Raw genomic sequence first — 25984 nt, forward strand, 5'->3', positions numbered from 1 at the left:
GGAACGCAAAAGTATAAGAACTCTCTTGTTAGACTTGTGCCACCTTTCTGTTTTCAACAGCCAGACCCCCTGCCATTTTCATGAGCAGGACATGAACATGATGGCCCTCATGGCTGTATATCCCCAGCACCTGTTAAACTCACAGAAACAGTCTTCTGCATGTGGAGGTCCCCCTTCCCTTGAACGATTAATAACAATGAGAGCAGTGGGCATAGATCCATTCAGTCTGGTCAACCCAAAAGAATAGAAACGTGAGAAACATCCAATTTCAGGTTAGAACACTTAGTGTAATAAGCAAGGCCCATCAAGTGCACTGAAGTTTTAATCGACATAAAATGGTGCTCCCAGAAAAATGTCATCTCTCCATAGCATTGACTTCAGTGACCTATTCCAATATCTTACTATTATTTCTTTCTTCACTTTCTTGCAACTGCTCAAAGGCAATGTTAGAGATGCGTGTAGAAGGGTGCCCAAGAGTCAGGAAGAACCTCTTTTGAACAGACTTACTAGGTGGCTTTAGACAAAGTAGCCTCTCTCTGCATCATTCTCTTGTCTTCGGTATGACTCCGAAGTAAGTAAGGATTGCTTTGGAGGTACTCAAAAGAGGAGCACACCTTTTAATATGCATGTAGGGCATCTCCAAATAAAATAAGTAAGTAAGAACCCAATATAGATGAGTACAGCCACTGCTAGTTTGAGTAGAGTCAGCTTCCCAGAGCATAAAAGCCTTTACATACTTGTGTTTACAGACCACTACAGAGTATGAGAGCAAGGGCAATACATGAGGTGATAGGAAAGGTAGAATAAGCCATAAATTCAACAATTATAGCTAGTCAAGCTATATAAATTATGGCTCTTGCTGAAAACTGTCCTTAATATCAAGCAATAGTATCAGCTGGGAATTAATTCTCCATGACAGATATTGAGAGTACCGTCTAATATCTCAACTGTTCAAACACTTTTCTTTCAAACCAGTCCACAAGCTCCATTTTTCAAGTGTTGCCTCAATTATCTTATAACTCATTAATAAGATGGAGATTTTTTTCACGAAAGTAGATTTAGTCCATATCTGAAATCAGGAAACAGAAAAACCCAGCCTTTATTCCAAGGTAGTTTCAACAGCGACAAGCAGCAAAGAGAAAAATCACAAAGAATAGCTGTGTTCCTTTTTAATATTTATTTTTCCCTTCCATATTCAGAAAATCCCACTGTGATGTGACAGCTTGTTTTACATAGGGAAGCTTGCAAACAGCCACCATGAAGTTACATTCTCTCTACAGCTCATAAATCATAGCTAACAACTGAAAATTTACAAGCACCACAAATGCTCTCATGTTTTGGAACCCACCATCTTTTTCCTATTGCTTTTGAAAACAGAAAACTGCACAATCTGTGAAACACATGGTCCACACTTCAAAATGTTGTCCTTGTTGTTGCATGCCCTGGTGACCTTGCGTAAGTCGCATGCTCTCAACCTCAGAGGAAGGCAAAGGCAAACCCCCCTCTGGACAAATCAAGCCAAGAAAATCCCATGATAGGGTCACCATAAGTCAGAAACACCTTGAAGGCTCACAACAACAAACATCCCATACACTGGGTGACATAAAGCAGATGAATAGTTATATTATCAGGACCCAAATAACCTGTATAAGGTTTGTGTTGGTTTCAGCAACAATTTGTACCCCCATTCTCATAGTTCATCTCCTATGTCTCCTGCTCTTCGTAACAAGAAAAGTGTCACACCTATTATGTGAAACTAAATGTACACTATTATCATTACAATAAACACTTGTTACATAACCCTCCTCAGTGATATCAGGCAGATACATTGGTTTAGTCCACCTCTCTTTCCTCCCCAATCCTTACTAAATGAGCATTGGAAAGCTGGCCTCTCTGAACTGATATTACAACTCAGCTACCGAATGCTTAATCTCCCATCAAAATGTTTGTCTTGGAATCAGTTCTTGCCACTTTCACACTATTTTCCTGACACACTTGGATGGATAGCCAGAGTCCTTCTTAGTAATGAAACAATTTACATAAGAAAAGAGATGAGACGGAAGGCCTGAGTGGCCGACACAGCAGCCACAAAGCTAACATGAACTAAGAGCATCATCTCAGTTATGTTCCCCAGCAACTGGATTCCAGATGCACAATGCATGGTGACCATCATGTTGTTGTGTGCTGACGTCTGCTGAACCCCGACTTCTTGGGGTCTCCTTGGAAAGTTTTTTTTGGGGGGTTGCTATTGCCATCCTTTAAGACGCTGGGATTTGAACCCTCACCTCCAGAGTCCAATGTTCAAACCACTACATTATGCTGACTCTCTAGTGGCCATCATGACCAGTATCCATTGATACTCTTGTCAACACATGACATACCACAGTTTGTATTTAACACTTGAAGCAATGCTAGGCCAGCTAGGCCATTTCTATTCCACCAAGCCCTCTCTCCCTTTGCCAAATTTTGAGCAACCAAAACCACTGGCAGGGAGGCTGGAAAGGAGACTGCATCGGCAGCCTTCTCTAATGTACATTGTTAAGCCAAGTACGTAGTACAAATGGAAATGTGATTATAATTTCAGCCGTCGCCAGTGTGATCCTTATCTGCCAAGAAGAAAACTAAGGGAACTGTAATGATAACGAATGAATTTCATTTCAGCAGCAGGCTCTGTGCTTTATTAAGGGTCATTCACAAAAAGACACACAGCTTCTCCTCTGCCCTCCTTTTCAAGAAAAGAAAGATTCTTATCAGGCCCGACTCAGAAGAGACACCATGGTCCTGAGTCCTCAGAATGCCTCACCTACTCCTCTATAAGAAAGATGATAATCAGACTGAGTCGCACAATAGAGTGTGGGGGGTTTCCCCTCCCTTTTATTTCACAGCAAAAGAAGCAGAGATAAACAACCCACAGGGAAAGCATTGTGTGATTAAGCCCAATTAGTGAGTTTCTCTCTCTCACTTCCAGCCACCAAATGGCTGATGATGAACAGTGGCTACATGTCAGGAATAAACTCTTCTAGAACATGGCCACGGAGCCCGGAAAACCCACAAAAAACTATGGATGCCGGCCATGAAAGCCTTTGACTTCACAGTGGCTACATGCCTCATTCCACCCTCCAAAAATAATGAAAAACTAACATGACTGCATACAAGTTTCTCTTCTGCACATCAGTTTACTAGTGGTCACTCATTGGGGCAAAGAAACCCACTGTGAGAGGATGCTGCATCATTATTTCTTATTGTGATATCTCTGTCTCTCTTCTACAATGGAATCCAAGTCCCCACAGGCAGAGTTCCCAAGTAACCTTCCATCCAAGCTCTGAGCAGAACCAGACTTGCTTGGATTCAGCAAGGTGGTCACATCATGCTGTCTAGCTGGTCAAACCTCATCCGTAGTTTTGCACCACCAAGCTATTACTTAAGAGAAGGGAAAACAGCATAAGGCTAACCACAGCAATGGTTTCATATCATCCAGAATGAGTAGATCCATTTTGGCAATTAATTTGAACTGCACAGTCCATTCAGGATGGAGAAATGCATTCTCCCTATGCATTTACATTAATCGATACAGGCACCATTTCTTGTAGCTCCTCTCAGAAGGAAAAATGAGCCAAATCCGCTAGCTGCTTTTCTTAATTGGTCTCAGCCACATCAGGAACATGTTCCTGAAGCCCTGTCAGCCAGCAGTCAGAACACAGAGGTAGCTAGGAAAGGAAAATGCTAATATCAGCAGCTTTAGCTCTAGGCAAAAGAAATAACATTTAAAAGAATAAGCTATTCCCAGTGTCCAGTGCATATAACTGGTAATCTGCATGGAAACTAAGCATTCACTAAACAATGGCCTGAATTCGTGTTACACTGATATTTCCTTTGAGAACTGGGCTCTTTTTCAGTTTGTATAGAAGAAAGAAATACTATGTTTCATCCCCCCCTGCATTGAACTACAAACTCCAATTTACTTTTAATATTATATTAGGTACATACATGGGAGCTGGTGCGTATATTGGTCTGAAGATGACTGTCAATAGTTCAGTTAGGATTCCATTGATAATCTTCATTAATATCTTTCCACTATAAACTCTTGGCACAAAACCTAAAGTCACCTTTCTGTGAATACAAGCTTCATGACTGTGATCCAGACTTACAAACACTACCGGTATGTAATACTCAGTTCCAAACTGACCATACTCTTTTAACAAAGACACTGTGAGATTTTTCACACAGTGAAATCACTGTATGATTTCATCCCATCCAACATACCATAGCTTTGATAAACCACAAAGATTTCCCTTCATAGAACAGAGGCAGGTTTACTCCTGAAAGTCAATGCATCATGGCAACAAAAGCCCTCCAGAATAAGAGTTCAGATTCTTGTTAAGGTGAGAAATTGTTCTCACTAGCTAAGCCCCATTGAAGTAAGGAATTCACAATTTCCGTTACAGCAGCAATGCTGGACATCTGCTTTATCCTCAGGCTGTTTATCAGAGAGCATGGCAAACCTAACCTACCTACCATCACCCCTGCTGATATATATTCTACTACATGAAGACCAATAAAGTACCAACAGAAAAACAATGCAGCGGTTTTGCTAGCCTGTTCAGTAAAAGAATGCCATCTAGTGGATAATGACTTACTTCCATATGCATAAGCTGCCTTTAAAATTGTTGGTGTGTGTGTGATATACATGCATTTAGACCTACTGAACATTACAAGGGGGCAATCTAGAACTAGCTATACTATATTCATGAAAGCCAGCAGACATTGCAAGTAAGGTGAAAAATCCATTGTTTTTCCAGCAGCGTAACCTTCTGCATAAGGTTAAAGCCGTGTATAGCATCCCTGCGTATGGTGCAGGCATGCTGTACACCAAACAGATGGAAGATGACTAACTCTGGGCCACTAAATCTGGAACCGAAAGTGACAGCAGTTACTGATCAGGGAGAAATTGGGTATCTTAACCTCTTGTTCATAAAAAATATGGTTGAGGAAACACTTCCAGCTTCACAAGGCTGTCCAGATGAGACATTCAGATAAGGACCACAGGGAAATAGTTCAAGGACCCCAGGCTTCTACTTGTCCACAAAATAAAGCCAGTGGTAAAAAGCCTGAGACTAGAGGATTTTTAATTATCTCAATTCACTCAAGGCATGCTCCTAAGAAGAGGTGTTTTTCTGAAGAACAAATTCCACTCCTACATGAAGAAATCCACCTCGGTAGTGAAACTACGCTGCAATCAGAATTCTCACTAACCTTTAAATCAAGTAATCCAGTCTTAAATGGAGAGATTATTTGTTCATAGTAAAAAGAAGTCCCTCAGTCCCATTTACTCCCACTGTGAAATTACTTCATTAAACATTAACAGCATGAGATAAACAAAGGCTTGACTCACTTCTTTGCTTTTGCTTATCACAATGAAGTTTGGTAGACAGGACATCAGGGACTCAAAAGCATCAGTCCCAAAAATTCCATTATATGTAATGCCAAAACACTTAATGTGGCAAGCAGTTACTCTAAGCAGTCCCTGTGCACACAATCGAGTAACTAAAGAACATATTCTGGTAATGTACAAGTCTCCCTGCTGGAGAATGTTTGCTAATACACAGAAGAAATCACTCTGCAGGAATCCCTAAGATGAACTAATCTACATTATCCTCAGAGTCTATAATGTAAGATCACATACTTTATAACTACTTAGATTTTAGTAATCTCTCCCTATAATCAAATCTACAGACAGCAACATAAGGTAGTGCACAGCCTTATCTTCCACAAATGTTTCTACTCCCCTTCACCAGAAGCCAAGCAAGCTTTAAAAGCTAGGAGCTGAACTAATTCCCCATCAAGGCTGACAAATGCTGGCAAATTCAATGCACCAGTGAATTATCAAAAATACAGCATAGGTTACAATCTGCATGTGGTACAGAAGGGAGGAAAGAGGGGAAATAGTGGGCTCTCCTGTATAATAGTGATCAAACTGGAATACTCTGTGGCCCAGAGTTTTACTGGCACCCTTCACTTACTTGATATCCAAACCAGTGCTCTGATCCAATTTCTCCCAAGTATTCAACTTTCTCTGAAGTTTCTGAAAAGGGAAAAAAGGAAAAGTGGTTTAGTGAACAAAAATCAATATAGTTATATCTAAATTTACAGATACCTTCTTCATTCACCATTCTGTAGTTTACCCATTTCTTCTTAGGTTCTTTATCAACGTGTGCCATTATACTTCCCAAGTGTAAAAGGTACCCTCTGTGTACAATCTCACAAGAGCCTCAGATGTTATTCAGCACAAGGACTGTTCATATCTATGGATCCTGTTGAGAGGTACCAGCTATACACTGACAGGGGAAAAAGACAGGACTCCCACATCTCCATAGACAGAGGCCTGTTACAGACTGCCAAAATAAAGCTGCTTCGGGTCTCTTTGGAGGTATGCTATTTAAAAGATGCATGGGTCCTAAGAGTCCGGAGATCGTGCCAAAGCCACACTCCATTCCTAAGCACTGGAGTGCAGCTTTGGTGCAGCTTCCGGATTCTTAGGACCCAAGCATCATTTAAACAGCATACCTCCAAAGAGACCCGAAGCAGCTTTATTTTGGCAGTCTGTAACAGGCCAGAGAGAGTGTGACTTGCCCAAGATCACTCAGTGGGTTTCCATAGCTGAGCAGGGATTGAAAACTTTAGTGCCCTACTAATATGGAGAAATCAATGACAATGATCAAATACTCTACCTAGTCTCACTTAAGAGCAACAATGATCGGTGTGTAAATTGCACCCTCCTTCTCCTATGTGAACCAAAAGCTAACATCTCTATGTAATTCTCGATTTCCAGGGAAAAAATACATGCAGTCTTAAAATAAAAGCTGTCACAACGGTGATGAGTCTGCTGCAGAAACATCAACGATACACAGCAGTCTTGTCACATTGATTTTTTTAATTCTTTCCTCGTTACAAATTCTTGGATAAGCCTAGTGGGCTGAAAGGTCTGGAGAGGTACCAGAGACACAGTCTGTACATTAACATTAGAAATTTAATTCAGAATGATTCACTGTTAAGAGCAAGACCAATCCTCCAAAATGTATGTTACATTATTGAGGCCTCACCTCCTTCTCCAACTCCAAAGTCACCAATTCTGCTTGAACCTTCTCATAGCGTTCTAGTTTCCTCTGGAGACCCTCCACTTCTTCTCTGAGCAATCCATTGTTTTCTTTCATTTCCCTGAGAAGAGAGAACATCCTGTTTAAGATACCTAGTTGTGTTTGCAAATCAAATGACAAACCATCTATTACAATGTGAAGTCGAAGGTTTTCATGGCTGGCATGAAACCCACAAAAACCTTCTATTACAAGTTAAAACCAATATGAGCACTAGGCTATAAATCAGGAATAAAAAGGTATGATTTTTGTCTCTTGAATTTAAGATATTAAGATCTGAAGATAGATCCCAAAACGCCAGCAAGTGGACAGGAAGAGAAAAGACAAAACATACACCATTCCCACTAAACATGACCGTTTTCTTCTTCTAACCTAAGGTAAGCATTCTCCTCTCTAAGTTGCTGCAGCTCCCGCTCCATTTTTGGAAATTGTGCCAGCTCAGTCTTCATGTTCTTCACAATTATAGCATCTTGTTCTTGCAATGAGAGCTTTTGTTCTAGATCCTGGAAAACAAAGTGCCAAAGGAACAATTAAAAAAAAACTAGCTCAAAAAAATATCAATTTGAAATCTTTGCAGTTCTTTCTACATTTAGTTTCCCTGCCTAGCCAAACCAACAAGTTCACATGTAAAGAGGAGCTGCATCTGCACTTCAGAAATAATGCTATTTGAAACCACTTTAACTTCCATGGCTCAGTGCTATGGATCTGTAGTTTGTTCTGGCACTAGAGCTCTCTGACAGAGGATACTAAATATCCCACAAAATGATCATCCCAGAATTCCATAGCACTGAGCCATTGCAGTTGAAGTGGTGTCAAACTGCATATTTCTGCAGTTCAGATGCAGCCAGAGCACAGAAGAAGTATCCTCAAATAATTCAGATCAGTTCCATGAGAAAAGGAAAATGTTTTGTCTACCTTTTCTTTTCCTGTTGAGTTTATGTTTATTTCTTAATTACACGGTGAAGGAAGAGGTTGATGTTCTCCTAAAATCAGTCTGCTAGATCAGTGCTTCTCAGGGTACCTGATGTGGAGGGCTGTCAAGTTTGCTAGGGATTGATACTACATTTGAGACCAATGGCTACCATCATTTGTTTCCTGGAAGCTCACCAGGAACTGAAACCCAAGAGATCAGGGATCGGCACCAGTCCAAGAATCACCACTTTGAGTGAGACTACACTACAACATACTGACATTTATTTAACCATGAGAAAAATAAGAGGCTCTCACCTGAACTTTCTGTTCCATCTCAATCAGAAGCTCTTCCCTTGCTTGCAGAGCCTGAATTTGCTGACTGGCTTCTTGCCATTGTCTGTTGGATGTGGACATAAGATATCAATTTGTTATATGCAAAAGCACATTTCAAGCCACAAATCCACAATTTACACACACAGCTGCAACTGAGTTCGGCACACTGAACAAAAAAAAAAGAAGATTTCATATGTTTTACAGTTCCCCAGGACCACTTCCCATAGTACCCTTTGAAGTCATGTAAATATTCTCCCCTGGAATCTTGCATATTCAGTACCATGTGTCTAAAAGACACAGATTCTAGCTGGACCCTGTAGGTATGGTTCACTACCATGATTTCAGATAGTCTAGCATAGTGCACTCTTGGTTGCACTGGGCTACAGAAAAGGATGGTTTGAGAAACTGTCCTTGCCATGAGACAATTTTATAAGCCATCCTTCTCAATGTGCATTTAACTCCAAGGACCATGCAGAAGGTCCATACCAAAGAAACCAGCTGGGACTGGGACTTTCTTGGCAAGATTGGTTCAGAGGAGGTTTGCCATTGCCTTCTGAGGCTGAGGGCATGTGACTTGCCAAAGGTCACCCAGTGGGTTTCATGCTCTCCAGAGTCGTAGTCCAACATTCAAATCACTATGCCATGCTGTGTCTCCGCAAAACGGACCACAGGGAGCCAAGAACATGGTCAAAATGCCTTCGCCACCTCACAGAGGCATTCAGGAATATTGGAGGGGCTATTTTTTGTGGAGAAGTCTCCACAAAAAGCTGAAAGAAAAAGCATTCATTTCCCCTGAATTAGCCTTCCTCAGACCCATCAGTTTATTCCAGTCCCCTGATGGAGAGAAGTTTCCGAGCATTTCTTCTCCTTAAAGTTATTTCCATTTCCTACTTTTTAGTTTGTTTGCAGTGTATCAAGTTTTCAGCACTACACATCCTGATCAAAGCAGCCCTTTGAACAGCAAAAATCAAAAGCTGTTGAAACTTCTTCTTTTTTTCCTGAGTGACACCAGCTGCCAAGGACTAAAGGTTTTATTTCCTGGCAGTTGTTAATCCCCTACTCACTTGTGTAGTACATCCAGCTGTTCCGTCAGCTCCTGCTTCTCCGATTCTTGGCTCTTCATTTGCATCTCCTGGTTCATTAAGTTCCACTGCAAATCTGCTATCTTCCCTTTCAGCAAACTGATTGTCTGAGAAAGAATGCACAAATACACCATTGGGCCGCCAAACTGGGTGCTGAAGACAACGAACTGCCTCTGATCAAATATTGCCGATGAAAGCAAAGAACCCCTAATTCATAATCAGATCTTTAAAGTCATCACCTCAGAACAAAGACAAAGTCAATGCTTTGCGCTCTCATCTGTCACCCTTACTGTCACCACAAATTAAGGGAGTAACCTCAAGCTGGCATGCAAATAGCAAGTTTCAAAGTTAAGGCTCTGCATCTACACAAGGACTCATCACAGGGATGCAAATTGCTCCACCAGCACCATATGAATGTTTTCCTCTGCAGCTGAATTTCAAACAGAGGCGGCATAAATTCTCCAAACAGACAACAGTGTTTAAGTTTTCAAGGGAGCTGTACAAGCCACAGTCTTCAAAACTACAATATGTGCAGATCCAAAGGATCTGAATGTCCCATGGGGCCTTTACTTGCAAGGAAGTTACTTTCTCTCATGTACCGACTCAAAAGAGAATCTTATTTACAATTACTTATTCTCTCTCCAGATCGTTTGTCTACATATACCTTTTTTCAAGATCAACTCTTGCATAGTAATGTACAGTGAGCCCTTGGCGTCTGCTGGGGCTTTGTTCCAGGACCACCTATGGATACCACAATCCATGAATGCTCAAGTCCCATTATATACAATGGCATAGTAAAATGGCGTGCCATGGATGGCAGAATTCCATGGATGCAAAATCTGTGGATATGGAGAGTCAGCTGTACATTCAGTTATCTATATCCATCCCAAAAGCACATATAGATGTTTAATGTGCAATTTTACAAACAAACGTTGCATCCAAAATACTACAGACAGATCACACCAAAAGAATCATATCTCTAACAGTTATGAAACATGCAGAATAGAGAGCAAGAATAGCAACTAGAGAATTACAAACAATACAATTAAGTTCAACAAATTATAACAATTACCATAATTATTGTTGCATAACCCAACATATCTACATTCCAATTTCTACTTGTCATTAACTGGCCTCAGGTAGATCCACCTCATGGTGAACCTGTGGTTCAGACACTGCCAGTTCTAACTATGCTCTACTGCTTCTGCTTAGGTCCTAAAGATTCAGGCATGACCTCCCAGATTGAATCCAGCCATTGGGCATGAGGTCCTCCTCTTTTTCTGCTACTTTCTACCTTCCCTAGCATTACTGTCTTTTCTAGTGAGCCATGCCTTCCCATGATGTGGCCAAAATACAATAGCATCAATGTTGTCATTTTTAGCTGCCAGGGAGAGTTCAGGCTTATAGAAGTCCAAATTCTGCTTCCCACTAAATGAAATGCCCTAGAAAGAACTAAACTATTAGGCCCTAAATACCTCACTGCAGTTAGCTGAACTAGTCCAGAGTTATAGATCATGAAACAACTGCTGCTTTTCAAATGTTGATGCTGCTCCCCAAAAGCCCATCGCATCCTGTAATCCTTTCCTCTTGTTGTGGTCTTACTCCCAATTCCATCGTGTTGCTGTCTGATCAATAATGGAAGCATGAAGCAAACCTATTTTTGTTAATGCTTTTGAAAAATGCTCTCTCTGGTCTAAAACAACTTCCACACTTTCTATCACTCAAATGTTCAGTAGTCTTCTGAAGTCAAAATGTAAGCACTGCAAGCAGAATGCACATCCATTCAACTTTAACACCTATCAGTACCAACCCCCATCTATGCTCAGAAATTCATAAAGTATGGAATTAAAAGATAAACTGGATCGGTCCTACCTCATTGGCTTCAGCCAGTTTCTTCTCCTTCTCTTGCAACTTCTTATTCAAAGACTCTGTGTTCTTCTGGCAGTTTTTGTTGATTTCAATTTGTTCCTGAAGCTTATTTTCCATCTCCATTTCTCTTTCCTGACACTGCTTGATGCGTTGCAGGAGATCTTGATTGCGGTCAGCTTCCCGCTAGAGAAGGGAAAATGGAAAATCAAAATAGACTTAGAAAACCCAAATACACTCCATATAGAGAAATAATTCACAAGGATGTCCACCATACAAACTCTTTTGAGTGAAGCATTGAAGCTTTGAAACCTTGCATTGTGTGTTTTGTGCATTCTGGGTGGCGAATAAAAGGTATCACCATTTTGTGGATTTTGGATTTAGTTATATTAGTGTCAGGACATTTAAGATAAGATTCCCTGTGAAAGTGTATCAGTATTATTACTAACAAAAACTGTCATATTCTGCACATCCTGTTTAATTTTGGTTGCCCCACCAACATGCAAGTTGTGTATATATACCCAAGGATTGAACACTATACTCCATCCATTTGAGGAAGTGGATTATAAATCACAAACATTAATGCTAAAATAAATCTCTTCATTTTAAAGGTGCCAGAAGATTTTGTTATATAACTATAACAGTCTAAAACAGTGCAACACAAACACACAGACACTCGAAATTCTGCTGATAGATTTTATTCAAGCTCCAGCACCGCCACCATTTATGAATTCCAAATGTATTTCCAGCAGCTTCCATTTGCTTCCAACTCAAATTGATTAACGCTCATTGGAAAACGTGTAGCAAATTGCTCTGCTAATCAAAGCAAAACAAGCTACGGATTTACATACTAAGCAAGGATTATGCAAAGCAGCAAGAGGTTCCTAAAACCTTTATCCACATGACTCCCAAAATGCAGAATCTGAGCAGGGTAATTACCACACGGTTGGATTAGTGCTGCTCCTGGTTTATTTTATTTTGTGTATGAGGGCTTTAAGTGTTTCTGTGACTGACTCAGCTAGATTCGGGCGTTGAATGCATGCTAACCTTTTATATATGCCCAAAACCTAAACATAAACATCGCATCACGGACACTAGTAGAATTCAAAGATATAGCCGTGTTAGTCTGCAGAATCAGTATGTAGAGAGATCTTGTAGAAGCTTTGAGACTAATTGAAAGAAATTGGCAGCAAATGCATCTATACCAAACGCATCTGAGGAAGTAGACTGAGGTCTACAAAAGCTCATACTGCCAGTCACACATACTAGTTACCATTTTAGCAGTCTAGATTTATTATGTATTCTGTCTTGAGACAGAACGCCTAAGGTTATCCTGCTCTAACTTCCCAAATGTTCAAGGCTAAGAGATGCTGCCTTAAGATTATTCTCTGGCATATGAACATCACAACCACATGGTCCCAGAAGAATACCACGGGACCAAATCAACCAGATCAAATCAGCCCCGGTCAGTAGCAGACTCACCTCAAAGTTCCTCGCATTTGTATTAGCCTCCTTCTCAAGTTCAATGCGAGCCCTTTTGTGACTCAGCTCCATTTGCATTTTCTCCCGTTCCACCTGCAGGAGCCGGGCCCCGGAGTGGATTTTTCCGGCCTGATCCTCCAGCTGATCCATTGCCAAGGAAGGAAGGAAAACATGTCATGAATTGTACTCCCACGACTTTTCAGTGCAGTTTCTCAACCCCTTTTAGGAATGATGCAAGTTTCAGCCTTTCCTTTTGCCCCCTTTATTCCAGCCGGAGAAGAGCTCAGTAAATTGTGAACATCAGCAGCACATGATGCTACATCACTGCTAAGGATCAGCAGCTGTGGAACTGACCAACCCCTTTGGATGAGAGGCCCTGTCAAGTCCTTTTCAGATACATCTATATTTTAAAGCCAACACTCTCTCTGAATGAAGCAGCTTTCTTCTTAGCCCATGTTACAAATGAAAGATGCTGAAGCAGGGCTCCTTATAACCAACAGAAAAGGATTCCTTCAAATGTATGAATTGGGAAGAGAATTCCCCACATTGTGCAGATTACAGAGGCCTTTGGTTTCCATCCAAATCAGCCTCTTAGCATACCTTAGCCAAGGAATTAAAGCTGCAGTCAATTTGTTTTTGTAAAGGAAAAGCATAGCAGATGATTTGCACATCACAGTAAGCTACCTCCATTACTGACAAATGCAATGAAAGTAATTTGAAAGGGGAGCCTACAATTGGCAGCAGAAACATGGAAATATGAAACTCTATGAGGATGCACAATGCACCACTAAGACTATGAAGAGCAGAGAAGTATCCATTTACAAGTGTCTTATTTGCATCATTTCCCCTCTATTTATAAAAAAAAGCAAGGCGACAGTCTAAATAAATTAAACCCACAGATCTCTCAGTCAATGTTTTGACTCCAGAAGTGAACTTAACTGAAAATGCTAAAAACACTGAAAACAATGTGCATTTATAGGCTTTGGTAACACGTTCAAGACCAAGTCAACCAGATACTATGGCCTGTTACAGACTGCCAAAATAAAGCTGCTTTAGGTCTCTTTGGAGGTATGCTATTTAAATGATGCATGGGTCCTAAGAGTCCGGAGGTTGTGCCAAAGCCACACTCCATTCCTAAGCACCAGAGTGCAGCTTTGGTGCAGCTTCCGGATTCTTAGGATGCATGCATCATTTAAACAGCATACATCCAGATGAGACCCAAAGCAGCTTTATTTGGGCAGTCTGTAACAGGCCTATGTGTTACAAAAGGGTAGGTTAAGAGTTGTAGAAAATCTATTTCCTATCTGAGTGTCCAAAGGTACCTTGAGGACTGCAGCTAAGGAAACATCAGGAGGAAATGCAAATAATATCATTGTCTGAAAATGCCATCCACAGATGCTGACAAAACGTCGGGAAGAAACTCTCCTAGAACATGGCCACATAGCCTGAAAAACCCACAAAGATCTATGGATGCTGGCCATGAAAGCCTTCGACTTCATAATATTATCATTTCTGGTCATACAAAAAAAAATCTCTGAGGTCTCAGACTTCAAGCAATGGTTTTATTCCAGACCTCTCTGACAGTGAAGATGCTTATTCAGTTTGCTAAATGCAAGAGCTGAAGAGCAACCAAACCAAGGTCTCACCTTCATCATCTGCTGGTAGTTCTTGTGGAGAGAGCCTTGTGGAGACTCTGGGGAGGCCAAATTAGATGTTTGCTCCACCGACTGAGACATGAAGTTGTTGAATGATTTCAGAATGGAGAAGACCATGGTGTTTCCTTCTGGGTCCTCCATGGGCGCCTGGCTTCTGCAAAGACATACAAGTTGGAATGAAAAACCAAGGACAAACTTCTGTGTGCGATTTGCTACATCCACACTTGATTTTATATGCCATCCTTCTCTTAAACTGGACCCACGGGGCTCCCAAGCTCTTTGAGATGGTGCCCCAGTCCGATCACAAAGACATGGCCCATAAGGATGCTATACAGTCAATAGTATCTAAAGCCACTGAATGATCCACCAGTACCAACAGGGCCGTACTCTCTCTGCCCAATGCCTTGTGGTAGATTTCAAAGATACAGCTTTGTTCGTCTGTGGAATCAGTACATAGAGAGATCTTGTAGCACCTTTTTGGGCTTTGTGGCCACGTTTTGCCAGCGTCTGTGGCTGGCGCTGGTGCTTGTTGTGGGCCCAGAGCAGAGTGGAGCTTTTCTAGAAGACGGCCACATCGCCCCAAAAACCCACTAAAAAAAGAACTATAGGCGCCGGCCATGAAAAGCCCTCGACGTCACAAGTCAGAAAGGGCTTGAAGGCATGCAGCCACAACAACCAAAATGTCTCTGGGGAACATGGAGATTATATGGAAAGCCTTCCATTATGGAGAGTGACCATCAGGGCCAAGAGTGATGGGACTGAAGCAAAATCCTCCAGAGAGCCACCGTCTGAAGAGAAACATCCCAGGAAACAAAGCTCTGGCATTCAGCCATTGTTTATAGAGACAACCCATTTTGGAGTTGAAACTGTTTCCTTTCTCTCTCTCTCTCCCTCTCTCTTAAAATAGTCTGTTGCAGAAGCCAAACACTGTATTTGCAAACAACATATATATATATAAACAAACTCGTCTGGTTTCCAGTTTAGCTTCCTCTAGGAGGAAGAAAAAGGCAACAAAATGCACCAAAGCCATTTACTGCCATGTTTTTTTCTCCTGTTGTGTCTGCTTAGAAAGGAGCTAGATACATAAAAGGAACCAAGGAGGACGAACAGGGCCTTAAGAACAGAGAGAGAAAGTGAAAGCACTCTTGACATGCTCAAGGAGGCTCTGGGGAGGACTCAGTAACCCAAAAGTGGGCTGAAAGGGATGTTTTAAGGAACAGTCTGCTCAGTTTCGTCATAAGTACTAACTAATATTATCCCCAGGGTCAGGTTTAGTCTTCTAAAATGGAAGAGACGAAATGCAAAGGTAAAGGCAAAGCCCCCTCAGAGAGCCCCCCAAAAAGCCCCACTGCGCACGCGCGAAAAGGAGACTGAGGGGCGCGACCGTTGGCGGGTCGCGGCGGGTCACGTGCCTGCCTCCCTCCGCGCTCCCAGACTCACCCTCCCCAGCCAGCCATCTTCCTCTGCGACTCTCTTTCGGCTGATGCTTAGAATTGGATCTCCCTCTCCTTCGACTCAGCTCTCGCGAGACTTTCCCGCCCGCTTCCCGCGAGAGCTCCGCTCTCGCTCTCAGCGGGCCTTTCATTCATTCTTTCTCGGCTTCGGCCCCGCCCAGTTACCATAATGCGTCGAATATACATCGCGCGCATACTTTGCAGGGCTTCTCCTTCTATTCATCCGGCCGTATTGTTTAGAATAGGCGGGCATGATAGTGTGTGTGTGTGTGTGTGTGTGTGTGTGTGTGTGTATATATATATATATATAAAGATAATTTTATCTTTTTAAAATGTGTTTTATTCTTTTAACAGCTCTCTGTTTTAATACTGTAAAGCAAATCACTCTGAAATAAAATAACGCAGGGGAAAAATAAACACCCCAGCAGTTTAAAACCAGAGGGCAAAGAAACACAATGTAATCATTAAACTTTGTTTCAATTAAGAGGAGGGTGAAATAGGAGAAAAGCCTTTGGTGGGTATTTCTCCATTTCCAGGTTTTGTATAAGTGACTGGGATCCAAAACACACTGCAGAAATAAACCACTTTGGACCCCTTTAAGCTGCCCTGGCTCAATGCTAGGGAATCCTGGGAAATGTAGTTTTGTGAGACATTGAGCCTTCTCTAAGGTGCCACAGTAAACTATGTCCCTCCTTATCCACAGATTCAAGCATCCATGGCTTGAAAATATTCCACATATATATATTTCAAATAGAAAGCCTTGATTTTGCCATTTTATATAAGGGACACCATAGTGCTCTGCCATTATATTTAATGGGACTTGAGCATCCCCGGATTTTGTTATCCACAGAGGATCCTGGAACCAAACCAAAGCAGATAACAAGGTCCCACTGCACTGTTTTCAAGGTTCCCTAGCACTGAGCCAAGGCAGTTAAAGCACTCTCAAACTGGATTACAGTCGTCCACATTCACTGGGTTTAGGGGCACAGGACCCCCGTGACTGTGGAAAAAGTGCTAATGACAAAAACCACTATGGTTTTTACCTGAGAGAACATCCCTCTGGTCCTCCAGTGCAACTCTGTGGTCAACATCTGCCAGACATTGACCATAGAACTGCATTGGAGGAGCCACAAATGCCGAGTGGAGTGTTCTCTCTAGGAACCTCTAGGTCCTTCAGTGTGACTTTTGGTTAAAGTTGACCATAGATAGAGTTGTGCTGAAGGACCTAGATATTCCTAAAAAGAACGTATTAATAAAATCCATGAATAATCAAAACCGCAAAAGTCAAAGCCACAAAAGCAGAGGGACGAGCGTGTTTCTACGGTGCATTTTAGACCTTTATTGAAAACGGATGTGAAAGCCAACATATAGAGAATCTCTCAAAGTGGACACCAGTGACTGATCAAGAATCTTTTAGCTCAGCTGAAAATGCGGAAGACCTAATACCTTCATAAACAGTTGACAAATGAAAGGTATTTTGGAAGGCAAGCTTTGTAAAACAGTCCACAAAAAATGTCCATCTTTTGGCCCAATCTTAAGTGATTGACATTCTTGACAGCAACTATTCAGTGTGTACACAGAAAACATTCCTGAGGACATCAGCCCTTCTCGCACCGTGCATTACGTTCTTGATTTGTATAGCTTTGCCAAGTAATACATCTCAGCCGATTCTTTCCTGCTGGCTTGAGGCTTGACGTTTCTCACTTCTCTGAAGTCTTGCATGAGTCTCTTCTGGAGGAAACGGCTCTCCTTACACTCCCAGAGCTTACAAAGCATGGTCCCTCCGGGCCGCAAAACGCACGGGGCGAGATCCATCAGGGACAAGCAGAGCCGGATTAACTTCTCGTGATCGAGTTCTCGGATCCCAGTTGCGTTGGGCGCCATGTCGCTCAGGATGACGTCCGCTTTCCCTTTGGGGAGCACCTCCTGGATTTTCGTTTGGGTGCTTGGGTCTGTGAGATCCGCATGAGGTAAAAAGACAGCTCCTTCCAAAGGGGAAATGTGAAGCAGGTCAACCCCAAGAACAAAACCGACAGGTGCATCTGGATCTAGGAAGCAAAGAGACCACGCAAGATGAGTCTGACATTCCTTCTGAGCTTGGCCTACCTAACAGGGTTCTTGTGAGGATGGAGTAAGGGAAGGAGGGGACTTGTATAGTCTCGCTGGAAGAAAGACAAAAATCAACATAAAGTGGGATTTGATTTGATTTAATTGAAATAATTTTAAATCAAATCATGGTTTAAATCTTTTATCTGAAAATTCAATTACAATGATTTAAATATCCTAATGTCACCAGATCCTGTGATCTTGGATACTAAGCAGGGTCGCCTCTGGTTAGTACTTGGATGGGAGACTACCAACAAATACCAGGTGCTGTAGGTTCCAGTTCAGAGGAAGAACTGGCAAAACTGTGTTTTAACTATGTTGTAACCTTTCTCGAACCATGAGGAGAGGCGGGTAAGAAATAAAATTATTATCATTATCATTGAGCATTCCTTGCCTAAGTAAACCCTATGAAATTCATGGGGTTGCTATATGTCGACAGGCAGCGTGAAGGCAAAAACACATACAGTTCCTAGATAAAATGTTGAATATTCTATAAAAGCACATTTTTAGTAAAACTCATTGTTTAATACAAACCTAATAGGTACTCAGATACAGAGGTTTCATACACTAAATAACTATTCTGAACTATGGGGGTGTAGGTTCTGGAACTCATTTTTAGCCTAGGGAGGCAAGAATGGCCCCCTTCTTCCTTTACAGCACTATCTAGTGTCCTGCTTCAATTGGGATATTTCCTGCTGATTCTGATGAAATTCCCATTTCCACTAATGTCGAACATGAATATACGCTACTGGAGCTTGGCCGCTGAAAGAAGATAAAACCTGCACACAGATTTGCAAGATAGCATTTTCCCACCCAGCCTTCAACACGCTTTAAGAAACTTGCTTGCACTCATGATTTGCAGCCCTCCTACACAGATACTGACAAAATGCTGCCAGGTCCATCCTTGCCCAGAATGCTAATCCATTCCCACCATATAAACATTATTTTTAGCACCCGGGGAACAAACTATTTTAAAAGCAAGGCGCTGTGCAAAGATCAATATTTCAGAAATCATCTTCATCGATCACTGTCTTGTCGTTGTCAGGCTGCTCTGAATTCGGCCAACAAGTGACAACACTTTCTGCTGCCAATGCACTTTTGCTTGACATTAATTGATTAAATCGAGCTCCTCTGAGATGGTCGTTGCCACCATTTTCCAGAGAGAAAAACCCAGATATGGAAATGAAGTATTTGGATGTAGTGAGAAGACAATTCTTTGAAGACAAAAGATGTTTCCCAGTCAAATACCATGGTTGTTTTAACAGCATTCCCTTCATGGCTTATTTAAATAGAAATAGATGTGTGTCATGCCCTGCCTCCGTGACCCCGGTGCAGACTCTGACACAGATAGTGAATACTCAGAGACACAGAGGAAGAAGGAGACATGCCAGTGTCAGAGGCAGATGGCAAGGCCACCCAGCAGTCGCAGCCACAGACAGTGGCTGTATTTACCCTGGCAGAGTGTTGTCAAGCAAAGGAGGAGTAGAGACACTCTGAGCATTTATATCTAAAATGCTCATCAATCAAACAGCATCCTCAGGAGGCTGCCAGACCATAAACAGTCCAGCACCTCCCTCAGGAAGCTGTTGCTGATAACTGAACTTCTTGGTAGAAGCAACATTTGTGCCTCATGTTCCTGTTCATACTGTCTAATAGCCTAGGAACTTGGTCTGTTTACTGACTACGTTCTTGGAGTTCCCTTTGGATGGTTGCCTAGTAGAATGAGCTTTCGTAGACTAAAGTCTACTTCTTCAAATGCATCGGAGGAAGTAGACTTTAGTCTACAAAAAGCTCATGCTGCCAACTTCTTTTTTCCTCCAGTTAATCTCAAAGGTTCTACAAGACTTCTATATCAAACTTTCTTTGTTCTGAATCCTTCCAAATGTGTGAGACTACAGTTCCCATTATCCCACTGTGGTTTATGAGAACTATCCTCTCAGCATATTGGAGGGCACCAACCTGAGCAAGACTGGTCTAGACACACTCACCAAAGCCAGCAGCATTGACTCTCTGGACAGCAACCTGAGCCCAAGCACCTGGGGCTGTGCCACAGTCTAGCACATGCAGCCCAGGATGAAGGATCCTGTATTTGTCATCTATTTCCAGCAGTTTGAAGGCACTCCGGCAACGATAGCTCTGCTGCTTGGCTTTCTTCACATAGAGGTCCTTGAAATGCCGCTCCAGCCATCGATGCTCTGTTCCTGTTTTGCTTTTCAGATGTGGCACTGCAGTGTGGATCCTTTGGCACTGCAGGAAAAGACATGATAGCCTCCAATACCTGTAGGAAAGGAACACAGACTATTTATTTGATGTATAGAATACCTTTGGAGAGCCAATGTGGTGTAGTGGTGTGAAGGCTGGACTATGACTCTGCAGACCAGCATTCAAATTCTAGGTTGCCTTGGGCAAGTCAGATGTTCTCAGCCTCATTCAAAATGAATGACGGAAGGTATTCTTTATATACTGAGAATTCATACACTGAGTACTTCCCATAGTGGCAGAATTCAAAGATATAGCCATGTTAGTCTGTAGAATGAGTATGTAGCCAGATCTTGTAGCACCTCTGAGACAAACTGAAAGAAAGAACAAAAGCTCATGTATTGCTGAACATGCCGACTAAAAAGAACAATAGGTAAACTATGGCCTGCTACAGACTGCCAAAATAAAGCTGCTTCGGGTCTCTTTGGAGGTATGCTATTTAAATGATGCATGGGTCCTAAGAATCCGGAGGTCGCGCCAAAGCCACACTCCATTCCTAAGCACTGGAGTGCAGCTTTGGTGCAGCCTCCAGATTCTTAGGATGCATGCATCATTTAAACAGCATACCTCCAAAGAGACTCAAAGCAGCTTTATTTTGGCAGTCTGTAACAGGCCAGTAATAGGTATAATTCAAAGATATAGCTGTGTTAGTCTGTAGAATCAGTATGTAGTGTATAGAGATCTTGTAGCACCTCTGAGGCTCTCTAAAAGAAAGAAGCTGGCAGCCTGAGCTTCCCTAGACTTCAGTCTACTTCCTCAGATGCATTTCCTACTGAGTTAAGGAATGTACTTGTATAGATGGATATATGCATCTGAGGAAGTAGACTGAAGTCTAGGGAAGCTCAGGCTGCCAACGCCTTTCCTTCAGTCAGTCTCAAAGTTGCTGCAAGATCTCTTGAGTACCTCCCATCGTTCTTTTTAATGCTAGAAACTCTGACTACAACATGAACATCATCAAGTGACACTTCTTAGCCATGCTCAAACTGGAGGACGTTTTGGAATCCCTCCTGGGCAGAAGGTTGCAAATGGGGGACATGTCCTGGAAAAGGAGGACACTGGCCTCCCTGCCTAGCCTCAAAGGAGGACAAGGCATGTAGGACATTATGTAGGGCACAAACAAACACTGTAAAACCTAAAAAACACTCATATAAATATCAATCCATGCTTCTTAACCATGCTCAGAATGGAGGACGTTTTAGAGTTCCTCCTGGACAGAAATGGAGGCCATGTCCGGGAAAAGGAGGACGCACGGTCACCCTCCTTGTGAGTCCCCTTTGCCTGCTCTTCAATACTTGCCTCTCCATGGAAATCTATGGGGGACCCTTTTCTCTGTTGCACCAAAAGGGTCCGTCCGCTTAAGTTTCCCCGGGAAACAGAGTCCCTTGCTCCAAGGTTCCGCCTCAGAATCAGTCCCCATCCGAGGCATCAGAGAGAGGAAGAGGTTTGAAGCCAGATCTTCCCCTTGTTCCTCTTTAAGGAGGAGCCTGTCCTCCTGAACCCTCCTCCTCCGGGTTTGTTTCCCGCCTTGTTGCCAGGCCAGCAGCTCCCAAGCTTTAAACCCCTCTCCCATTTGCATTGCCTTTTAGAGGTAAGGGTTTCTTATTCAAGGAATGGGGAGGGAGAGGATGGTTCACTGCAGGGGAAACAGGGGTTCCTTGGGGTAGAATCAAAGAACGATAGAGTTGGAAGAAATCCCCCAAAAGCCCTCCAGTCCAACCCCCTTCTTCTGCCATGCAGGAACTCTCAATCAAAGCATCCCCATTGACAGATGGCCACCCAGCCTCTGTTTAAAGGCCTCCAAAGGAGAAGACTCCACCAAAATCTCAGAGGGAGCTGGAGTCCAAAAGAGCTGGAGGACTAAAGTCTGTAAACCAGTACTCTAAATAATAATAATAATAATAATGATAATAATAATAATAATAATAATAGTGGTGGTTGTAAAATGCAAAGATATAGCCATGTTAGTCTGTAGAATCAGTACGTAGAGGGATCTCGTAGCACCTTTGAGACTCACTGAAAGAAAGAAGTTGGCAGCATGAGCTTTCATAGACTTCAGTCTACTTCTTTAGATGCATTTGGTGGAGTGAAGCCAGGCACAGTCATACATATATACACACACACACACACACACACACACACACACACCATTGGTATGTGAGGATGCCAATTCAAATTACAAATCCTTTGTGTATGGAATATCCTCCGATACCAATGGCATATCTATGTGTGTGTCTGTCCCTGGCTTGCGCTCCCACCAAATGCATCTGAGGAAGTAGACTGAAGTCTAGGAAAGCTCATGCTGCCAATTCTTTCTTTCATTGAGTCTAAAAGGTGCTACCAGATCTCTCAATAATAATAATAATAATAATATTTATTTATTTCCTGCCTCTCCTCAACTAAAGTCTTAAGCCTATTGAGCCTGGAGCCAACAGCCTCCAAGTGGTGAGTCTGGGGTTCAAGACTAGGACACTGAGCAATGGATGCAAGCTATAGGGAAAGAGATTCCAGTTCAACATTAGGAGGAACCTCCTGACAGTAAGGGCTGTTAGTCAGCAGAATGCATTCCCTTGGAGAGTGGCGGAGTCTCCTTCTTTGGAAGCCTTTAAACAGAGGCCGGATGGCCATCTGTCATGGGTGCTGTGATTGTGTGTTCCTGCATGGCAGATTGGGATTGGACTGCATGGCCCTTGGGGGTATCTTCAAGCTCTAGGAATGGCCTTTGATGTTTGCTATAAATCTTCTCGGTGTTGTAATTTACTAAATGTGTGACTGATAGTTGGGGTCCTTCTCACAGTGTGCAACATGCTGACGACCAAGTTATTCACCCTGGTGCTGGTGGTACAGCCACAGCGAGTCCTGCTGGGCATGAAGAAACGTGGCTTTGGGGCTGGTCTCTGGAATGGATTCGGAGGAAAAGTGCAGCCGGGTGAAACCATTGAGCAGGCGGCGAGAAGGTGAGAATGGAAATACTGTATTTCTACATCAGTTGCTTTAAACAACCAGAAAAGCCCAGGTCTTTGTGTTGTCTTTAAGGGACTGTCATTTTTCTTTTTTATTATATGCACTTTTTTTGTAGAGAGAGATAATTTTTTTTTATCTGCAAAAATACACAAGTTCATTTAGGTAAACATTATTTGAAACTTAAGTTACATTCTCTCTCGTTCTTTACTGTCCCTTATTAAAAATGGCAAAAATCAAAGTTTGCTTTTTGGATTTTCCTGAGGAAAGGAAAATATTTTCCAGTGGTGGATGATGGAATCTGGGGATACAGAGGGCCAGCTGTAATTTGTTCTTATTTGTCATCAAATTGACTTTGACTCCTACAGCCGTATCAATGTGAGACCTCTAAGATCCAGTTGTCACAACATTTGACTTGATTTCAGCTTTTTATCTTTTTTAATTAGAATCATAAAACAGTTACTTCAACCATCTCTAATTATTCACCGATTCTCATCTTCGCTGCAAACGCCCTTCCTCTCTTTCTGCTGCTCAGGAAAGCGATCCGCTGCCCTGCAGAAGCTATTGTGACATCTTCCACAACAGCCCCATTATCACAGCCGGCAGTGTGAAGCTGTTAGCTCTGTGGCCGAGATGATGCCTTTTCTTTTAGAGGCTGTCAGCACATATTCCAGGAATATGCTCTAAAATTAGCCAAAACATTAAATCAAGAGGCTAATTCTGAAAAATGGAAGCCATCAGAGAAACGCCAAAGAGATGCTGAGGCCATAGTCAGGGTTCCCATTATCGTTAATGGGGACTGACTGCCAGAAATATCCAGCTGCTTGCATTTCTCATGTTAAAGACAGGCCTAATTAACAGCACTGGGGTAAACAGCCACCAGCTTGGAAAGTATTAGCAATTTACTCTTGGTTGGAAGAATAATGAAATAGTTTTGCCAGTGTCAGGGCCAGAGAAAACAGTTTAAATTGCAGGATGAAGTGACACATTGTAGAAATAATGCAGTTTGGCACCACTTTAAGTGCTACAGATAGCTTCATCTTATGGAGTTTGTAGTTTTACAAAATCTTTAGCCTTTTCTGCCAGTGCTGATGCCACACAAAACCACAAATCCCAGGATTCTGTAGGATGGAGCCATGGCATTTAAAATGGAAGGGAAGAAAAGAGAGAGAACACGCATGTGATCTCAAAGCTTACACCTGATTTGCACGCGTCATTGTGTACTGAGAACTGACTTCACTGGAGGCGATACAAGTAGATTTGGTAATGGATATTGTATTGGAAGTGGGGGAATAGGTTTTGGTTTTGGGGTTTTTTTCTGCCCAGAATATCAGCATTACTTTTGCTCCAACCATTCAGGGAGTTACAGGAAGAAAGTGGACTGACAGTGGACTCTATAGAAAAGATGGGCAAGATCACCTTTGAGTTTGTGGGCAACACAGAGCTGATGGAGGTCCACATCTTCCGTGCTGACAGTTTCCAAGGAGATCCCACAGAAAGTGACGGTAGGAATGAAGTCGGGAGGGCGGCGTGGTTGTGCTCCTCCTTTCCTTCTTCTTGAAGTGGTTGTGCTTTGCAATTTTTTTATACTCTTCCTGATTTATTAAAATTTAACAATTTGAGATTTTATGCTTCTGAAGAGCCCATTAAGATACATATGGCTACCCCAGGGACATCTTTGTGGGCTCCCCAACCCCTGAGACTAAAAAAATTACAAATACTCCAAAATGCTGTCTAGGTGGGATGTGGATTGTATTTCCACCATCTTTGGATGCCTCCTCGGCACCCAGGGAATCATGGCCCCAAAATGCCCTCTAGGAGACATGGAGGAAGTTCTTCCACATTTCCCCCCTCTCCCTCTGGAGAAGCCTTTTCTGAGTCACAAAGCAATTTCTGATCTCTTCCTGTTGTTTAAAAAGGCCTGTCCTGGACCTAAAATTGCACAGAAAGGTCTAAAAACACGGTGAAAATGCCTCCTAAAGGGTTTTTGGGGGCAAAACCCATATTTATTCATTCATTTGTCTACTGATGGGGTGGCTGGGGCACAACCTTCCACATTCTCCTGGGGTGTCCGATGCAGCCTCCTAGCCTACCCCAGTCACTCTCCCCTGATCTAGATTGCTAAGCTTGATCTGTTTCCATCTTTAATTCTTTATCTATTTCCCCTCCCTTTATAGAAATGCGCCCACAGTGGTTTGAACTAGACCAGGTGCCTTTCAAGAACATGTGGCCAGATGATATCTACTGGTTTCCTCTTCTGCTCCAAAAGAAATTGTTCATTGGCTATTTTAAGTTCCAGGGGCAGACCACGATCTTAGACTACACCCTGAAAGAGGTGGAGAAGGTATAAGAAGATGCTGAAAACAACGCAAGCTCCCTGGCTGAATTTAAACCATAGCCCATATTGGGCAAAGAGGCAAGCCAACTTTCATACAAATAGCCCTTGTTATCAGCTCCTTAGCAAAGGAAACAACTCAGTAACAATTGGACACTGGGCAGACAACAGTTGTAGGGAAATAAAGGACCATTCTTATACATGCATGTTCAATGGCTGTATATTAATCTATTGTTGTTCCCAACCTCGATCCATGTTGCTATTACTTTGACACTATGAGGTACTACTCTCTTCTGGCTGGGTTATTGCTATCGCCGCTGGCTCATTTTACTTGGTGGCATGATGAAATGCATCCCTCATACAACGACTGGAGAGACCAAGCGCAATCGGA

General features: G+C 42.4%; 3 protein-coding genes across 5 annotated transcripts in view; 1 reads left to right on the forward strand and 2 right to left on the reverse strand.

Moving 5' to 3' along the window:
- The window catches only part of MAD1L1 (mitotic arrest deficient 1 like 1), a 344649-nt gene extending 328642 nt beyond the window's left edge, over window positions 1-16007 (reverse strand). For 2 of the 3 annotated variants that reach the window (XM_042437442.1, XM_042437440.1), the window contains exons 1-9: window positions 15922-16007; window positions 14473-14635; window positions 12827-12967; window positions 11351-11530; window positions 9461-9585; window positions 8379-8460; window positions 7524-7654; window positions 7101-7215; window positions 6021-6082 (exon numbers count right to left, since the gene is read on the reverse strand). In XM_042437442.1, the coding sequence (XP_042293376.1) occupies window positions 6021-6082; window positions 7101-7215; window positions 7524-7654; window positions 8379-8460; window positions 9461-9585; window positions 11351-11530; window positions 12827-12967; window positions 14473-14635; window positions 15922-15938 (1016 nt within the window). In that variant the 5' untranslated portion in view covers window positions 15939-16007. Of the gene's footprint in view, window positions 1-6020; window positions 6083-7100; window positions 7216-7523; window positions 7655-8378; window positions 8461-9460; window positions 9586-11350; window positions 11531-12826; window positions 12968-14472; window positions 14636-15729; window positions 15827-15921 lie in introns of those variants that run through there. The other variant, XM_042437441.1, reaches the window with a different exon arrangement.
- Window positions 16008-17186: 1179 nt separating this feature from the next.
- On the reverse strand, window positions 17187-21726 carry MRM2 (mitochondrial rRNA methyltransferase 2). The gene is made up of 3 exons (XM_042437589.1): window positions 21597-21726; window positions 20030-20319; window positions 17187-17983 (listed from the first exon to the last, which is right to left on the reverse strand). The coding sequence occupies exons 1-3, from the start codon at window positions 21602-21604 to the stop codon at window positions 17556-17558; spliced, it is 726 nt and encodes a 241-aa protein (XP_042293523.1). The 5' UTR covers window positions 21605-21726; the 3' UTR covers window positions 17187-17555.
- NUDT1 (nudix hydrolase 1) lies at window positions 21702-25915 on the forward strand. Its single transcript, XM_042437590.1, has 4 exons — window positions 21702-21888; window positions 23095-23254; window positions 24618-24763; window positions 25436-25915. The coding sequence occupies exons 2-4, from the start codon at window positions 23103-23105 to the stop codon at window positions 25606-25608; spliced, it is 471 nt and encodes a 156-aa protein (XP_042293524.1). The 5' UTR covers window positions 21702-21888; window positions 23095-23102; the 3' UTR covers window positions 25609-25915.
- Window positions 25916-25984: the final 69 nt, after the last annotated feature.

This window comes from Sceloporus undulatus, chromosome 8 (assembly GCF_019175285.1).
Source record: "Sceloporus undulatus isolate JIND9_A2432 ecotype Alabama chromosome 8, SceUnd_v1.1, whole genome shotgun sequence".
Lineage (NCBI taxonomy): Eukaryota > Metazoa > Chordata > Lepidosauria > Squamata > Phrynosomatidae > Sceloporus > Sceloporus undulatus.

What these genes read in the sequence shown, in the direction of transcription:
- MRM2 (XM_042437589.1), bottom strand. An exon ending in AGTCAATGCTGCTGGCTTTG is followed by an intron (nt 17,984 to 20,029) that starts GTGAGTGTGTCT and finishes TTTGCTTCCTAG; the next exon opens with ATCCAGATGCACCTGTCGGT.
- NUDT1 (XM_042437590.1), top strand. Translation starts at nt 23,103, where the DNA reads ATGCTGACGACCAAGTTATTCACCCTGGTGCTGGTGGTACAGCCACAG. An exon ending in ATTGAGCAGGCGGCGAGAAG is followed by an intron (nt 23,255 to 24,617) that starts GTGAGAATGGAA and finishes CCAACCATTCAG; the next exon opens with GGAGTTACAGGAAGAAAGTG. An exon ending in AGATCCCACAGAAAGTGACG is followed by an intron (nt 24,764 to 25,435) that starts GTAGGAATGAAG and finishes CTCCCTTTATAG; the next exon opens with AAATGCGCCCACAGTGGTTT.